This window comes from Stigmatopora argus, chromosome 2 (genome assembly GCF_051989625.1).
Source record: "Stigmatopora argus isolate UIUO_Sarg chromosome 2, RoL_Sarg_1.0, whole genome shotgun sequence".
In the NCBI taxonomy this organism is placed as follows: domain Eukaryota; kingdom Metazoa; phylum Chordata; class Actinopteri; order Syngnathiformes; family Syngnathidae; genus Stigmatopora; species Stigmatopora argus.
In genome coordinates this window covers 11,571,893-11,586,361 of record NC_135388.1, presented here as the reverse complement: position 1 = coordinate 11,586,361, position 14,469 = coordinate 11,571,893, and the positions used below count along the sequence as shown (strand labels likewise).

General features: G+C 41.6%; 3 protein-coding genes across 3 annotated transcripts; 2 read left to right on the top strand and 1 right to left on the bottom strand.

The window, feature by feature from the left end:
- Nucleotides 1–440: 440 nt before the first annotated feature.
- adma (adrenomedullin a) lies at nt 441–2,503 on the top strand. The gene is made up of 4 exons (XM_077589943.1): nt 441–530; nt 1,079–1,181; nt 1,270–1,383; nt 1,469–2,503. The coding sequence occupies exons 2-4, from the start codon at nt 1,087–1,089 to the stop codon at nt 1,770–1,772; spliced, it is 513 nt and encodes a 170-aa protein (XP_077446069.1). The 5' UTR covers nt 441–530; nt 1,079–1,086; the 3' UTR covers nt 1,773–2,503.
- A 2,957-nt stretch (nt 2,504–5,460) lies between these two features.
- On the top strand, nt 5,461–12,638 carry ampd3a (adenosine monophosphate deaminase 3a). Its single transcript, XM_077592504.1, has 15 exons — nt 5,461–5,509; nt 6,578–6,862; nt 6,985–7,171; nt 7,363–7,528; nt 7,608–7,827; nt 8,442–8,571; nt 8,850–9,044; nt 9,640–9,771; nt 9,920–10,083; nt 10,413–10,539; nt 10,616–10,779; nt 10,854–10,974; nt 11,328–11,501; nt 11,576–11,686; nt 11,756–12,638. Exons 2-15 carry the CDS (start codon nt 6,645–6,647, stop codon nt 11,927–11,929), a joined length of 2,283 nt encoding a protein of 760 aa, XP_077448630.1. The 5' UTR covers nt 5,461–5,509; nt 6,578–6,644; the 3' UTR covers nt 11,930–12,638.
- On the bottom strand, nt 12,312–14,430 carry lyve1a (lymphatic vessel endothelial hyaluronic receptor 1a). Its single transcript, XM_077592493.1, has 5 exons — nt 14,206–14,430; nt 13,967–14,144; nt 13,751–13,890; nt 12,808–13,057; nt 12,312–12,706 (listed from the first exon to the last, which is right to left on the bottom strand). Exons 1-5 carry the CDS (start codon nt 14,288–14,290, stop codon nt 12,640–12,642), a joined length of 720 nt encoding a protein of 239 aa, XP_077448619.1. The 5' UTR covers nt 14,291–14,430; the 3' UTR covers nt 12,312–12,639.
- Nucleotides 14,431–14,469: the final 39 nt, after the last annotated feature.

Genomic DNA, 14,469 nt, shown 5'->3' with positions numbered 1-14,469 from the left:
CCTCGCTTAGTCAGCACGCTCAAATAAATCAAGGCATAAGGCGAGATATTTACCTCACACAAACAAATACCTTGAGTGTATTGGATTTACAATGAAGCATATTTACCCAGTTCAATAACTTGAACAATGAGTTGAAAACATTGAAAAAAAATGTCCAATTTATCAAGCAGACGTGGAACTTCACTGTGTCAGGGAGTGGCACGCTACAGTGTGATTTTAAAATATGCATACATTTAAAGCTGTATTTTAGAAAGGGACTTACTATGATGCATTTTTCCCCCTTATGGAATAAATGTTCTACAACTGTTTAAGTATTTTTTTTTTGTGCTGCTGGGAGCCGGAGGGGGGGTGAAGGATGAGAGTCAGTCAATGAGTCCCTCCCACCTCCTGTATAAATGCTCCCAGTCTGGTGTGTGTAGCTATTAGCAGAGTGACACAGCTGCCTTACACGACCAGTGGCAATATTACCCAAACTTGTGGAATACTCGTCAGAAAAAGGACAACTTTTGTCTTCCAGGAGAAAATCACAGGTATTTTGCCTTCTGTTTTCCTTGTCTTTGTTTTCTGAGGAGCTTCTTGTGATTGCTGTCCTCCCAGCTGATGGCTTTATCCTTGCTTTCTTTTTTTTGAGGTCAGGGCACAAGTATATAGAGAAGGACAGGTTATCTGTCTGGTTATATAAGCAGTTCAGCTCTTAATGTGCATGTTTGCGTCTGCGGCGGGAAACTTCCTCCGAGGTGTGCAAGGCTCGCAGCGTGCGATGATGACAGAGCATTTTAATTGCTTGTAAATTGCATTTCCAAGCTGCTGTTTTACTGTTAATGCGCCAGGTCTATTTTGGTAGCTTCTATTGGTGCACAGTGTCCTTCACATTATTGGACAGGGGCCCAAAGCCTGGTTGAAGGTTTACTTAACTGAAGAAAATGTGACCCCAGCTTAACTTCTCAAATAAATGAATGATGAGTGCAAATAAGCCGGCTTTTGGACTCTTGTGCAAGCGTTACTATTTGACTGTAGTACAACAAGAGAGTATGAAATTGTCGCCAATGACTAACCGGCTGCTTCCTTGCTTTTGCAGGAGGAAAAATGAAACTTATCTTCCAGGCCTTCCTCTATTGCTGCCTGGTGGCCACAGCGGCGCACTGTGTGGAACTTGAAGTCAACCCCAAGTTGAAAAAGAGGTGAGTCGGTTCCACCGTCTTCCAGACGACAGTTGTCGGTCCAATCTGCCTTTTGAGACTAACGGATGTCTGCCCTCCCTCCTTCAAGGCTAAGCATATGGCTCGGGAGCAGACTCAGACGGGATCTGAGCAGCGGGTCTGTGAACGCTGAGTACTTTGTCAGGCAAGAGGACAGCAGGGGAGATGTGCTGCCACATTCCAGGTACGTGCCTTCCTTCAGCCGGGTGCTTTTGTCACCAAAATAAGCATCTTGGCTTAACCTTCTTCTCCTCCTCCTCCTCCTCCAGCACCGAAACCAACGTGCGGAGCAAAAGGTCAAAAAAATCTGCCAACCAGTCCAGAAGGCAGGGTTGTTCTCTGGGGACCTGCTCAGTGCACGATCTGGCGCACCGCCTGCACCTCCTCAACAATAAGATGAAGAATGACCACGCACCTCCAGTCAAGATAAGCCCGCACGGATACGGCCGCAGGCGTCGCGCCGTACCCGGGCGCGGACTCCAGCTGAGGTTGGAGCGAGGCCGGCTCAGGCCCGTTTGGAGCACCACAGACTCACAAGTCCACAAGCTCGAGGCTCTGCTGCGGCAGACATGAAGCAGACTTTGGCCAGATTGATCAGCGAAAAGCCGAGCGAGTCTCAGATTTGCCGGGCATCGGACGGATCCATTCGTCCGGGTGTGACTGGCTGGCTGCACTGCACTGTTTTGGTTGTTTTTTTTTTCTTGAGAGCTGGGCCTCGCCACTCGTCGATGCAGAGCCAGAAAACGACTGCGAACAAAGACTGCAAACACTGGACGGAACGGCGCCCCTCGACCGCCGTTTTCCGGGAACCCGATGAGCGTCGGTTTCCACCAAAGTGACTGGACTCATCCTCTGGTGTGAACTCTGAAAAGTGCTCTCCTGCGAGGATAAAAAGCTGCGAGCACTTTTACATTTGGACTCCGATGCCAAACGGGGAGAAAGACGCTCACGTGGAACCGGTTTTGGGCACTGTAGAAAGGAAAAGAAATGCCTTGATCCATAATGGATTGAAATATACTTGAAGTTGTTATTTGTACAAAAACATGTGCAATCTATATTTTTATTGGAGATACTGTATTTGTATATAGGAATTCATTTATTTAATATTATATGTAGTTACATCGAAATACACATAGAGCTATTTTTGTACAGAAAGGAATATATGGTATAAGGGGGCATTGTATTTGTCATTATTCAGTAATAGTGGGATGATTTGATATATTACTATCTATTTGCAACGGTTGTTTATTTTATTTGTGTTCAAGCAATAATATTTTCATGTAATAAACATTTTGCAAAGCAAACCTTGACCTTGTCCAGACTTCCTTTTGCTCCCGGCTGCCGTAAATTCCAGCACGAGCGTCTATTGTCTGGAATGGAGAAAGACAGGCAGCACCTGGTCTCTGTTAAGTGATCTCTCATTAGAGTCTCCTCTCGTCTCACAACATTCCCTCACTTGTGACCTCCCACCTCCTTCTTTAAGAAAGGGCAGACGGGGCGCGAGCCGCATTCCTGCTTGATACAGCTCGTACGGATTTGTCCACAAAGCTGTCTGTCTTGCTCCATCTTGATTTGGGTTCATTGGGAAAAGATGCTTGGAACAGAAGAAGGATGTGCTGGCGTGACGGGCGGGTTTGACATTCCCGCTGCAGCAAAGTGCTCGTCGTTCCATTCGGATTCCAGCGACTGAAGAGTGCAGATATCATTTGTCATTGGCTTTCACGTTTTTGTGGCGTTCCAGACTCAGAGGGGATCGCCAAAAAATGGTTCCAGTGGGGGCCTTACTGCAAAATGGAATGAAGAGGAGGGACATATCACCTTGTGATCAGGAAATATCCAAAAAAACAAGTCAATAAACTGAAGCTCAGCATTTTGTAAGCATTTTTGGAAGGTTTGAAAAAGCAAGAATGACTAAAAAAAATGAATCTGGAAAACTCAAATTCCTGCCATTGAAACCTATAAAATCAATGACTGAAAATTCCCAGCAAGCAGACTGCTATTTTTATTGCTCAGATGACAGTATATTAAATTATTGCCTGCTATTGATAGCAATACACCGTCCATTCCATAAAATGCATTGGACGTCTAGCACTGTGATTGGGATACCCCGCGTTACTTTGTAAAATGACTTTAGCAATTATGCTGCTAGGGTTACGAGATACTACGCAGAACAGTTCAATGGTGGTTAATCAATGGCAATGATTCCTTGGAGAGATTATCTTATTAATACCATTCTATTAACATCACTGCCATATCAAGTATGTATTTGTCAATCAGAGTCACACTTGGAAACAATTCCACTGACACACAATTTCCAGCAGATGTCAGCAATGCACCATTTCAGACATGAAATCAGACAGATATTAATGAACAGATATAGCTAGACACATCAAACTGTTTTTTTTAATATTCATATTTTTACTCACGAGAGAAGAAACCTTAATCATTTTCTTGGTATATTTGCTGTTTATATAACCATAGAAAAAAATATTCTGTGGGGCTACAGGGTTTACCTCAGAAAACTAGCTGGTGTTTTTTTTTCCATGAGAGGGATAAAATAATCCAAGAATCAAATAAAAATATTAGGTTGACAGGAATTTTGAAAAGACTGTTATTTGTTAAAATGTGTCACTTATTAACACCTTTTAAACATAGTCTTACAAGAAGGCAGAGTGTTGAAACAAACAAAACACAAGTATTGCAATATAATTCAGTACAATGGCGGAGAGTTGCCCACCAGGTTTATAAAGCCTGGGCATGATTTTGACTCGAAATGGATCACTGCCTTCGCAGATCGAAGCGAATAAACTGCAAAAAATTAGATGGGTTTGAATCTTTCCCTACCACTAAAGGTGATAGATATTCAATGCATTTGAACTGGGATCACTACCATCCCTCCCAGTTTAAACGTATTGGACCTCTACCGTCGTCAATGGCACTGAATCTCGATAATTCACTGCATGCCTTCCTAGTTCAATGCTCACTGGTCAAGTTGCAGGGGTCACACATAGAGACAACAACTAATGATGTGACTAAAGTAAAATTTGAAACCCAAACCCCATTTCATAACAGTTGCATGTCTATCGAGTTTGAAAACATCTGCTGAAGATGTTCTTTAAAATAGAAAACTGAAGATGGATGATCTCCCCCCTAGTGAGTGACCTATTTACACTTCAATTAGTTATTCTCTATTGCCATCTAGTGTGTCAATCACGCCACAGCACACGAATCGTGCCGTGTATCATTTTAGACTTTATGAATTAGCAGCAGTTACCAGTATGTCAAGTGTGAAAAGTATCCGTGTTAAGGTGAACCAGGATTAGACTCAATTAAGATGGATGTGCCCCAGTCACTGTACTCTAATTATGTACGGTTAAGTAAGCCAATGAGCCGATGACGCCACCGCGGTGACCAAACCACTCAAAAACTGATTAGTGCTGGTCAAGAGAGAACAATTCAGATTAGCTATGACTGTGCACGACTATGGGGAGGAGAGGGACAATGTAGAATAATTTGTGCCCCCCTCTGCTGTCCATTAAGGCGATACGGGCTCAAAGTCAGTATACTTGAAAAGCAACTCTAAAAGTACACTAATAACCTGGATTGAGGGGATTAGCCTCGTAATCTAAACGCTGCCTGGCTAAATCAGGGAGTTCAGGCCCTCAGTTGCTCCCTAGCAGGAAAACCACAATTTAACGCCTGATATGTTGTTTCATTAGTCCTATGTATCCCTTAATGGGGCAGTGATTGAGTGCCATTGAATCCAATTTGAATGGGAGGTCAAATCATTACTGATAAATATTGAAAAATAATATCATAGTAGTATATACGATGATATAATCTCAATTTAGAGTGTCCGAGCAGCCTACCATGCCAAGGATGTGAAAGGAAACCAGACGACCTGGAGAAAACCCACACAAGCCCGGCAAGAAAATACAAACTCCACACAAGAAGTTTCTGAACGCACCCTGAATAAAACCCTCAATGTCAGAACTGTACTCTAAACAAACCATGAGATTCAGATATTGTTGCACCACTAATAAATCGGAGGGGTGATACCATATATCAATTGGTTTAACTACAATACAAATTGCTGATTCAAAGGCCAACCCCCATGAACCTGACAGATGGGGGTATACCTGTCAGATTCATATTGTTGCATTATGATGTAGCAATGAAGGAGTTAAGGATGGACTGCCATGGACTTGTAGGGCGGCATGAGAGATATTAAATATTACACTAAGGCGTGGGTTGGTGTTTCTCTAAAAGGAGCATGCCTGCTGTGTAGAAACACTTCTGAATCTGAAGCGGTGAGTGAACTGATTTAAAAATAAGAAATTGTCGGTTGCGGATGTTGACAAATATCTTGCCGACTGCTTTGTGATGCTGCATGCACATTGCAAATGAAAACTGTACCATGACGTGATGAATGACTGAAGTATAATTGAATTTAGTACAAAATCAGTTTTCTGACCCACAAAGGAAGTATGCCTCAAAATAGAATCACTTCAATAAAAAAATTACAAAGATATTCCTAGTATTATAATATGGTCAAGATATTGAAATGCAGTATGTAAAATGTTAAATATTGCTTTAAAAATGACAAGATAATCGACAGTTCTGAATTTTCAAGTGATTTCTGATCTATTTGCTTTCTTTTTCCATGTTCACTGACTGGAACTCTTGCACAATGCAATCGTATCTCAAACTATAAACAAATTCTGACTTCATATACACATTCTCAATGTCTATGTAAGCAATTGACTAGTCCAGGTTCTACTTGCATTTTATCTTTGCTTGGGCAGAATTCCATTCCATGGAAAATCAATGGCAAAATGGATATGCATTTCTTTCAAGTGGCCCTATTATTCCAGCCTGGGATGTTTTATAACGCACTATGATATCAAGCTGCCCCCTTCTGCCTTGAAACTAGAATGCAAGAACAACTCTCAAACAATTAAAGTATACTATTCACAGTAAGAAGTCAGGAAGGTACATTGAAGTATTTGCATTTCTGCTACTAAGAAAGAAAATATGAGTAGAGGTAATGCAGATCTCAAAGCAACAAGTTTGTCCTAGGGTAGAGGAAAAGAAACACCAAGCTCATGTAATTAGCTGAATAATTTAAAAGGTCTCCATTTGCAGATCAATAAAACATATCACATTTCTGCGTAATGCCCTACAGTAGCGTGCACTTTTTGTCCGGAAAGAGGATGGCAATTAAGCTTCCTGGAAGCGCCCTGACTCGTTTAAATGACTAAATAACAACATTAAGTCAGGGCCGTCCGTCTCTGCTATTGCAGCCATGTTACGTCCACGTCAATGTCCTCACTACACACAAATCATCCCCTGTGACGATGTGTTTATTTCCAAAACAGTTGGATGAGAAAGCGCAGTCATTTCTGAGCGTGCTTCTTCGACTCAGGCTTTTTCCAAAGAGCGGCCATGCCTCGCCAATTCCCTAAGGTCACCCTAAGTGAGGTTGAAGAGAGTCAACTCTTGGTGGAAAAAGTTTACGCGTCGGCCCTGAAAGAAGAGGACCAGAAGGATGTTTTGTCCATGTTCTCGGTTCCCGAGGACTGCCCCATCAGCCTGCAGGAAGCCAAAGAACACGAGCTGATGAAGGAGCTGGCAGAACAGCGGTCTGAGGAGAGTACCAAAAGGTGGATACACTCCATCGACGTTAAAAATGCCTTTTGAAAAATTCAAATGTGTTGAAAGGCTATTGTTGCCAATGCCAGAGAAGGAGTTCAATATTTTGGATGTATATGATTCCCTTTTACAGGCGCAAAAGCTTAAAAATGATTCGTTCCCAGTCCATGTCCATGCAGATCTCGGGAAATCCAGACTGGGCATGGCCACGTCCTCCCACGCCATACGTGTCTCCGAGCTCCAGCTCGCTCTGCTCTTCTATGCCAGAATACTGCCCTGATTACCAAAGGGTCACAATTAGTGGGGATTACTGTGCAGGAGTGAGTGCGTCTTTATTTTTCCAGTCAATCAAAACAAATGTATGATTGTACAGATCCTTAAGGGAATTATTTTGCTGTTTTTTTTCTCCCGGGTCATTTCCACCCGAGGGCTAGTCCATAAATAACTGCTTATCTATGGATGACTCCTCACTGATGAAATATTATCCATATTATCGTGTTACTTGATTCAGATCACAGTGGAAGACTATGAGCAGGCGGCTAAAAGTCTTCTGAAGGCTTTGCTGATTCGTGAGAAGTACTCCAAATTGGCCTATCACAGATTCTGCAGAACCACAGCGCGGTACCTTCACAAGGCTGAAAACATCAGATGGTGTGAAGACGAAGAAGTTCATCCGGGTTTGAAGACGCTGTACTTGTTTGAAAAAGACTACTATGCCGATCGCTGGAAGATGTGAACTCAATCTTCCGTCAACAGATATGTGTCCGTGCCCAACGGAAGAGGAGGATCCGTACAGTATGGAAAATATCCCTGAGAACCTGACCTGTGAACTGAAATTAAAAGACGGGATCGTGCACGTGTACGACAGTGCCGAGGATCTCCGAGAAAAGCGTCCGCGGGACCTTCCTTATCCTGATCTGGAGACTTTTGCTGTAGATCTCGGTCACGTGCTGGCCATGATTGCAGACGGACCCACGTAAGTTGCCACAACAGAATGATGACTATCATATACTGGTGTCATTAGAGGGGCAACTCATTCTCACGCTATTGTTTTTGTTATCCCTGATTTGTTGTTTGTATTTTTAGTGTGTATATCAAGGTTTTGTTGCATGTGAGCATTGGTATACATCAGGGGTCGGGAACCTTTTTGACACAGAGAGCCATAAACAATCCGTATTTTGGAAATTTTATTCCTCGAGAGCCATACTCAGAATTTAAGAGTAAAAATGTGAAAATGACATTTTTTGGGGGGTCATTGACAACACTCTTACGCAGTTGCTAATCAATGAAAATATACATGCAGAAAAGTCTAACGGAAAAAGGATGAGTGAAGTTAGAGAGGTAGTGTCAGCGCCATAGTATCGAGGTGACGCTCCTATTGGTGCATTCGGGACTCGGCTCTGTCACCAGCGATTTAAATATATATTTTACCTCACAGGTTAGTGACATGCACCCATCAGAAGAGCCATATATGGCTCCCGAGCCATAGGTTCCCTACCCCTGTTTTAGATGATGGGCCTCTGGTTGTGTGTGAATGGTATCCTGTGGTTTAAATTCCCATCTAATTATGTGTAACTTTGTGATTTTTAGGAAAACTTACTGTCACAGGCGCCTGAATTTCTTGAGTTCCAAATTCCACCTCCACGAAATGCTCAACGAGATGGCGGAACTCAAGGAACTGAAAAGTGTGCCTCACCGAGATTTCTACAACGTGAGAAAGGTGGATGTCACCATTATATACACACAAAACAAGTAATAAAGTAGCTAAAAAATAGGCACACACTCTTGCAGTGTACCTCTTCAATCTGTCCAAATATCTTTCTCCATTTAAAAAATGTCTGACAACTGCTAAATTGTCTATTTCTGGGAAATATTGGCTTTTATCTACACTTTTATCCATTATTACACATTGGATCAAATGAAATTGTCTTTTTTTTTACACGTTAATAAACAAGATTATTTTCACTAGCCTGCACTATTCCTTTATCTCGAACATAGGTGGACACACACATTCATGCCGCTGCATGCATGTCTCAGAAGCACCTACTGACGTTCATTCAGGAAACTTACAAGAGTGATTCGGACCGCGTGGTCATGGAAAATGCTGGGCGAGAAATGACTCTTGAAGAGGTTTTCCAAAGCCTCAATTTGGACCCCTATGACCTCACCGTGGACTCCCTGGATGTACATGCTGTAAGATTGCATTGTCTAACATCGATGTATGGTTCATTGCAGCGTTAGAGGACATTATACAAAATGAAACGAAAAAATAATAATGAATAAAAATACAAAAATGAAGAGAAAAGTGACAGATCGAGTGACCAAATAGGCCTAAACACGAGAATAGCGCCTAAAAAGCTAATTTTTCAAGAGTCTCATCCTTAATTGCCAAATTGAATCTCAAATAAAACATCTGAAATGACATTTCTCTAGTTAAATCCAGTTGATTTAGTCAGTTTATCCTCTTAGTTAGCATTAGCTTCTCGGTAAAGTTTTATATACTACTACTCCTGAGAAAAAAAAGATATTATTGGTCTTATTTGCAACACTGATGCCAAATATTGCTAATATATCAAACTAATCATATAACAAAAATATCCCCATGATCTGCTAAATAAGATAAATAAACCTTTGATCGTTTATTACCGATTATTAAGGATTATATATCTTAAAACCAGAAAACCCATGGCTTATTTTTCAAGAATTCTGAAGCCAAAGGGTTCTACAATTCTGTAATGATACATATGATTAAACTGAGCACACATGATTGCTAATATCTTCTCTACAGGGAAGGCACACGTTTCATCGCTTTGATAAATTCAATTCTAAGTATAATCCCGTTGGAGCCAGTGAACTCCGAGAAATCTTTCTGAAAACAGACAACCTTCTCAATGGCGAGTATTTTGCTCGCATCATCAAGGTAAATATGCCAATAGTTGGCAGGATCCTGATGGTATTCCTTGTGTTTTTATGTTTAATGAAGTAGTACATCTATTTTAGTGGGAAGAGTCACGAGCACTTATGGACTGTGATGATAAAAAGCTGTTTTACTCACATTCTTTTTCCAGGAAGTAGCTCACGATTTGGAGGAAAGTAAATACCAGCACGCCGAGCCTCGCTTGTCCATCTACGGACGCGCTCCAGAGGAGTGGCACAGCCTGGCCAAGTGGTTTATTCTGCACAAAGTACACTCTCCAAACATGAGATGGGTCATTCAAGTGCCTAGAATATAGTGAGTCGTAACTTCTTGAATGCTTTGCATTCTTTAAGGTCAAAAGTTTACATTCGATAGTCGTGCAAGGACTATGGCTTTGAAACATTTGGGGAAAACTTTGATAAATATTTTCATATCTGGGAAATCTTCTGTGGTGTAAATTAACATTTAGCATTTAACCAAAGAGAGTCGAAAGAAATTGTGATTTGTGAACTGTCGCATTCATCCTTGGGCGTAATTTCTATGCAGTTATACATAAGGCGCACCACCATTTATGGTAGCTCAAATGTCAATAAATGTATCAGATGCTTCTCAAGCCAGTAGTTTGAACTCAATGTGTGTTTCAGTGACATTTTTAGGTCAAAGCAGCTTGTGCCTAATTTTGCCAAGATGCTTGAGAATATATTCCTTCCCCTTTTTGAGGCAACCATTCATCCTCAAACCCACAAAGAGCTCCACGTGTTCCTCAAATATGTAAGGTGGACCGCGTGGTATCATTGAAATGAATTTACACCTAGTAATTATTAACAGGAAAGTAATCCGCACGCAGGTATCGGGCTTTGACAGCGTCGATGACGAGTCCAAGCACAGCGATCACATGTTCTCCTTTCGGAGTCCAAAGCCGGAGCAGTGGACGGGAGACGACAACCCTCCGTATAGCTACTACCTCTTCCACATGTATGCCAACATCATGGTCCTGAACAACCTGAGAAAGTGAGCTCTCGTTCTGTCGCTGTCTCGTCAACATACCTTGGCGTTCTCCAGTCTTCACCCCATGTGGTCGGTAGGGAACGTGGCCTCAGCACCTTCCAGTTCCGCCCACACTGCGGAGAAGCAGGATCCGTCACTCATCTGGTGTCTGCCTTCTTGACAGCAGATAACATCTCACATGGGCTCAACCTGAAGAAGGTACAGTAATCCCTCGAATATCGCGATTAATGTAGACCAGATAATCGAAAAATCGCGAAATAGGATCACCCCTATTATAACTATACCTTTTTTTTCAGTGCTGAGTCCTAGTAGCAAGCAGAAGACAGGGGAGTGGCTTCTGCTTGCGAGTTTTAGCGTGGATTTTCACATTTTTATGAACTGAAAAAATGATAGCAGAAAAAAATTCGCAAAGGCGGGAATTCGCGATTAGTGAAGTCGCGATAATCGAGGGAAGACTGCACTTAACACGGAATTCAACGCCTGAAATGAGATGAATGGAGTACATCTAACAGTTAAATGTAATACGTTTTTCTTGTGTTCCTCACTTGTAGAGCCCAGTGCTTCAGTATTTATACTACCTGGCTCAAGTACCCATTGCCATGTCACCCTTAAGCAACAACAGCCTGTTCTTGGAATACTCGAAGAACCCGCTGCGAGAGTTCCTGCACAAAGGACTCTGCGTGTCCTTGTCTACAGATGACCCCATGCAGTTTCACTACACCAAGGTAAGACTATACTTCAGTGGCGACTTAACTAGATGGAGATCAACTACCCCTAAGATGATGCTTTCGGGTGGTAGGAGCCTCTGATGGAGGAATACGCAATAGCGGCTCAACTTTGGAAGCTCAGCACTTGTGATGTGTGTGAAATAGCAAGAAACAGCGTGGTGCAATGCGGACTCTCTGACCAGGTAACGTGTCATGTTTTGACTCTGTGAAACATTGAAAAATTATGGGAGAACTATTGATGTAATATGCAGGACAAGAAGCACTTTTTGGGGGTCAACTATCTCAAAGACGGACCCGAGGGAAATGACATCCGTCGCACCAACGTGGCGCAGATTCGCATGGCCTACCGGCATGAAACTTTATGCAACGAACTCAGTTTCCTCGTGGATGCGGTCAAGTCGGAAGCAATGAATTCTGTTGTGTGAATAAATAATATAAAAATATACAAAAATATTAAATATGTAATGTCACTTTGACCTGAATGTTCAAACACTCCAGATTTTTCACTCATTTGGACTATAAAATTTCTCAAATCTTGAAAGTATACATAGGCTATTTTGAAATATCCTTATGAATTAGAACTTAAAATACATTTTGAGATCCCTTCTTTTTAAAAAATAAATCGGATTCCAATCGTCTATTTAACAAATACAAGTGGAAGTATTTCAAGTTTGGCCCTTTCATCCTTTGACTCTTTTAAAAGTGGCCCTCAGAGAAAAAAGTTTGGACACCACATGTAAGACTTACATGATTCATATGTTCATTGGATTAAAGAAATGGAAATAATGCTAAGGGCACCTCTACATATTCATCACTGTATAAATTTCATTTGCACTTCAATCTGTATTGCACGATGAGCGAGGGCTGTTAACACTAGTTTGGACAATTTCACACACAAATGACATGGACTTTAGTTGTTTAAACAAGTCTCCATTATTTGCATGCGTTTCCACCAAGTGAAAAATAAAAAGATGGAATGAAAATGAATGTGATTGTTATGCTGAGGCTAGATACAGTATATCCTTTACAGTGGTCACATTTACCAAAAGGCACAAAACAATACCCTGGTTGCAAAAAAAGACGTGAATTATGTGTATAAATTGAAATCAGACGAATAAAAACTTGAAGCTGTCATTTAAGTCTTGACCTCAATGACGTCTCCGTGTTCTTGACTCACGTCAGCTGTCTGGAAGCGCCTTTTCCTGTTCACAAAAACACACGTTTGAAGAACAATTGCCAAAATGAATGGCAAATAATGATAATAATAATAATCGGAAAAGTGTTCCAAGAGAGGACAACTTACATTTTCATGTATGCAAGGACAGCTATTGCGACGAGAAGAACGGCACACGTGGAGGTGATGAGCACCACTTTCCCTCTTCCAGAGCTCGGTTCGTCGCCAGCTTGACGGGCAAATTTTACTCCCTCCAGGTTGTCCAGCAGTGTGAGGTCAGAGGTCAAAGATAGGTCGACAATAACCAGGCTGGGAGTTGAAGTTGGGGTCTCGGAGGGAATCGATGGTGGCATTTCCCCCTCTGCTGGTTCTGTGTAATCTGTGGATGAAAAAAAACACACAATGGCTTGTAGTGCTAGTATTTTGTTTATTCTTCTCGTATACATAATTATATTTTTGCTGTTATTGGTTTTTTTTTAGCTCTCATGAAAATCTCTAATGAAGGATGGTCTTATTTTGGCTTTTTGAGATGGTCTACAATACTCAGATCACCAAGCAGACAAAAATTAAATTAGGAGATAGTGGAATCCTGCACCTCAAAAAGCAAAAGTTTATTTGTGATAGTGACCAGAACAGCAAAATACCATGAAAGTATGTTTCTGGAGTATTTGCACATTAATTGGATTGTGAAAAATCCTATTTTATGCATTTAGATTGTAATGTATTTGTAAAATATTATCACCAAGGAAACTATGAAAAAATATCTACCTAAGTTTTTGCTAATTACTATACTATTATTATTTTTTTCCCCAAACTAAATAATTAAAATTGCAACTAATTAGTGAACACCAAAATCATCTTGCTAAATGTTGTAAATACAGGATACCGGATGTCAAAAGTTATTTATTTATGTTTTGTTGCTGAATGTCAGTGTGCCAGATTTTGGCTGTAAAGAAAACCACATTTTTCAATGAGAAATTTGTTTATAATATATGCTAACATAATATATATTTTGCATTTAAGCTCTTCCCTCATGCTGGTTTCTCACATGAATGAGCCAAACTTTTCTTACCTGATTGATTAAAACAAAACACATCAAACTTTTTGTCCAGCGGGGCTCGCCACGGAAGCAAGCCGACCTTGTTTTGGCCACAGTTCAAAAGCGCCTGGATGCGGGGGATGACCGCATAATGCTCATCAATCCATCCAAACCTTTCAGAGAAAACAACATCAAATCAAGATAAATGCCTTAGGTCTGATCTGCCTTTGAGCGCATTTTGATCTTCACCTGCATGTTTCTAAGCCTCTATTAAGGGCTTCGGTGACTTGATCTTTGGAGGCGAGGTTGAGCCCAAGTTTAGTGCAAAGATCTCGTGCTTCGGTTATGTTGAAGCCATATTCGGTCTTGTTTTGCTCGTTCAGAAGGCTCAGTTGGTTCACTCCGGCAATGCTTTTTGCTGGGAACACTGTCAACGGCAAACATGGTTAAAGCTTTGCAAACGCAACGAAGCAACGACTTAGCTGTACCTTGAAGGCGGAGTGTGACGATCTCCTGAGAGAAGACCGCGGCGATAGACAGCGCTACAGTGACACAAAGGAAAACGGTCCTCATGGCTTCTGACGGTCAGGAGAAACAAATGGACCTGAGGCGCAGAGTGCTCTGTGCCGGCGTTAAATAGAGGCGATTTGCTCTCTCTCATTGGGCTGCGTGTGCTCGATGTCCCTTGCCAGAAAAGAAAGGAAAGGGAAGAGGAAAGTCGGGTCAAAAGCAGCAAGGCCCACGAGACCACC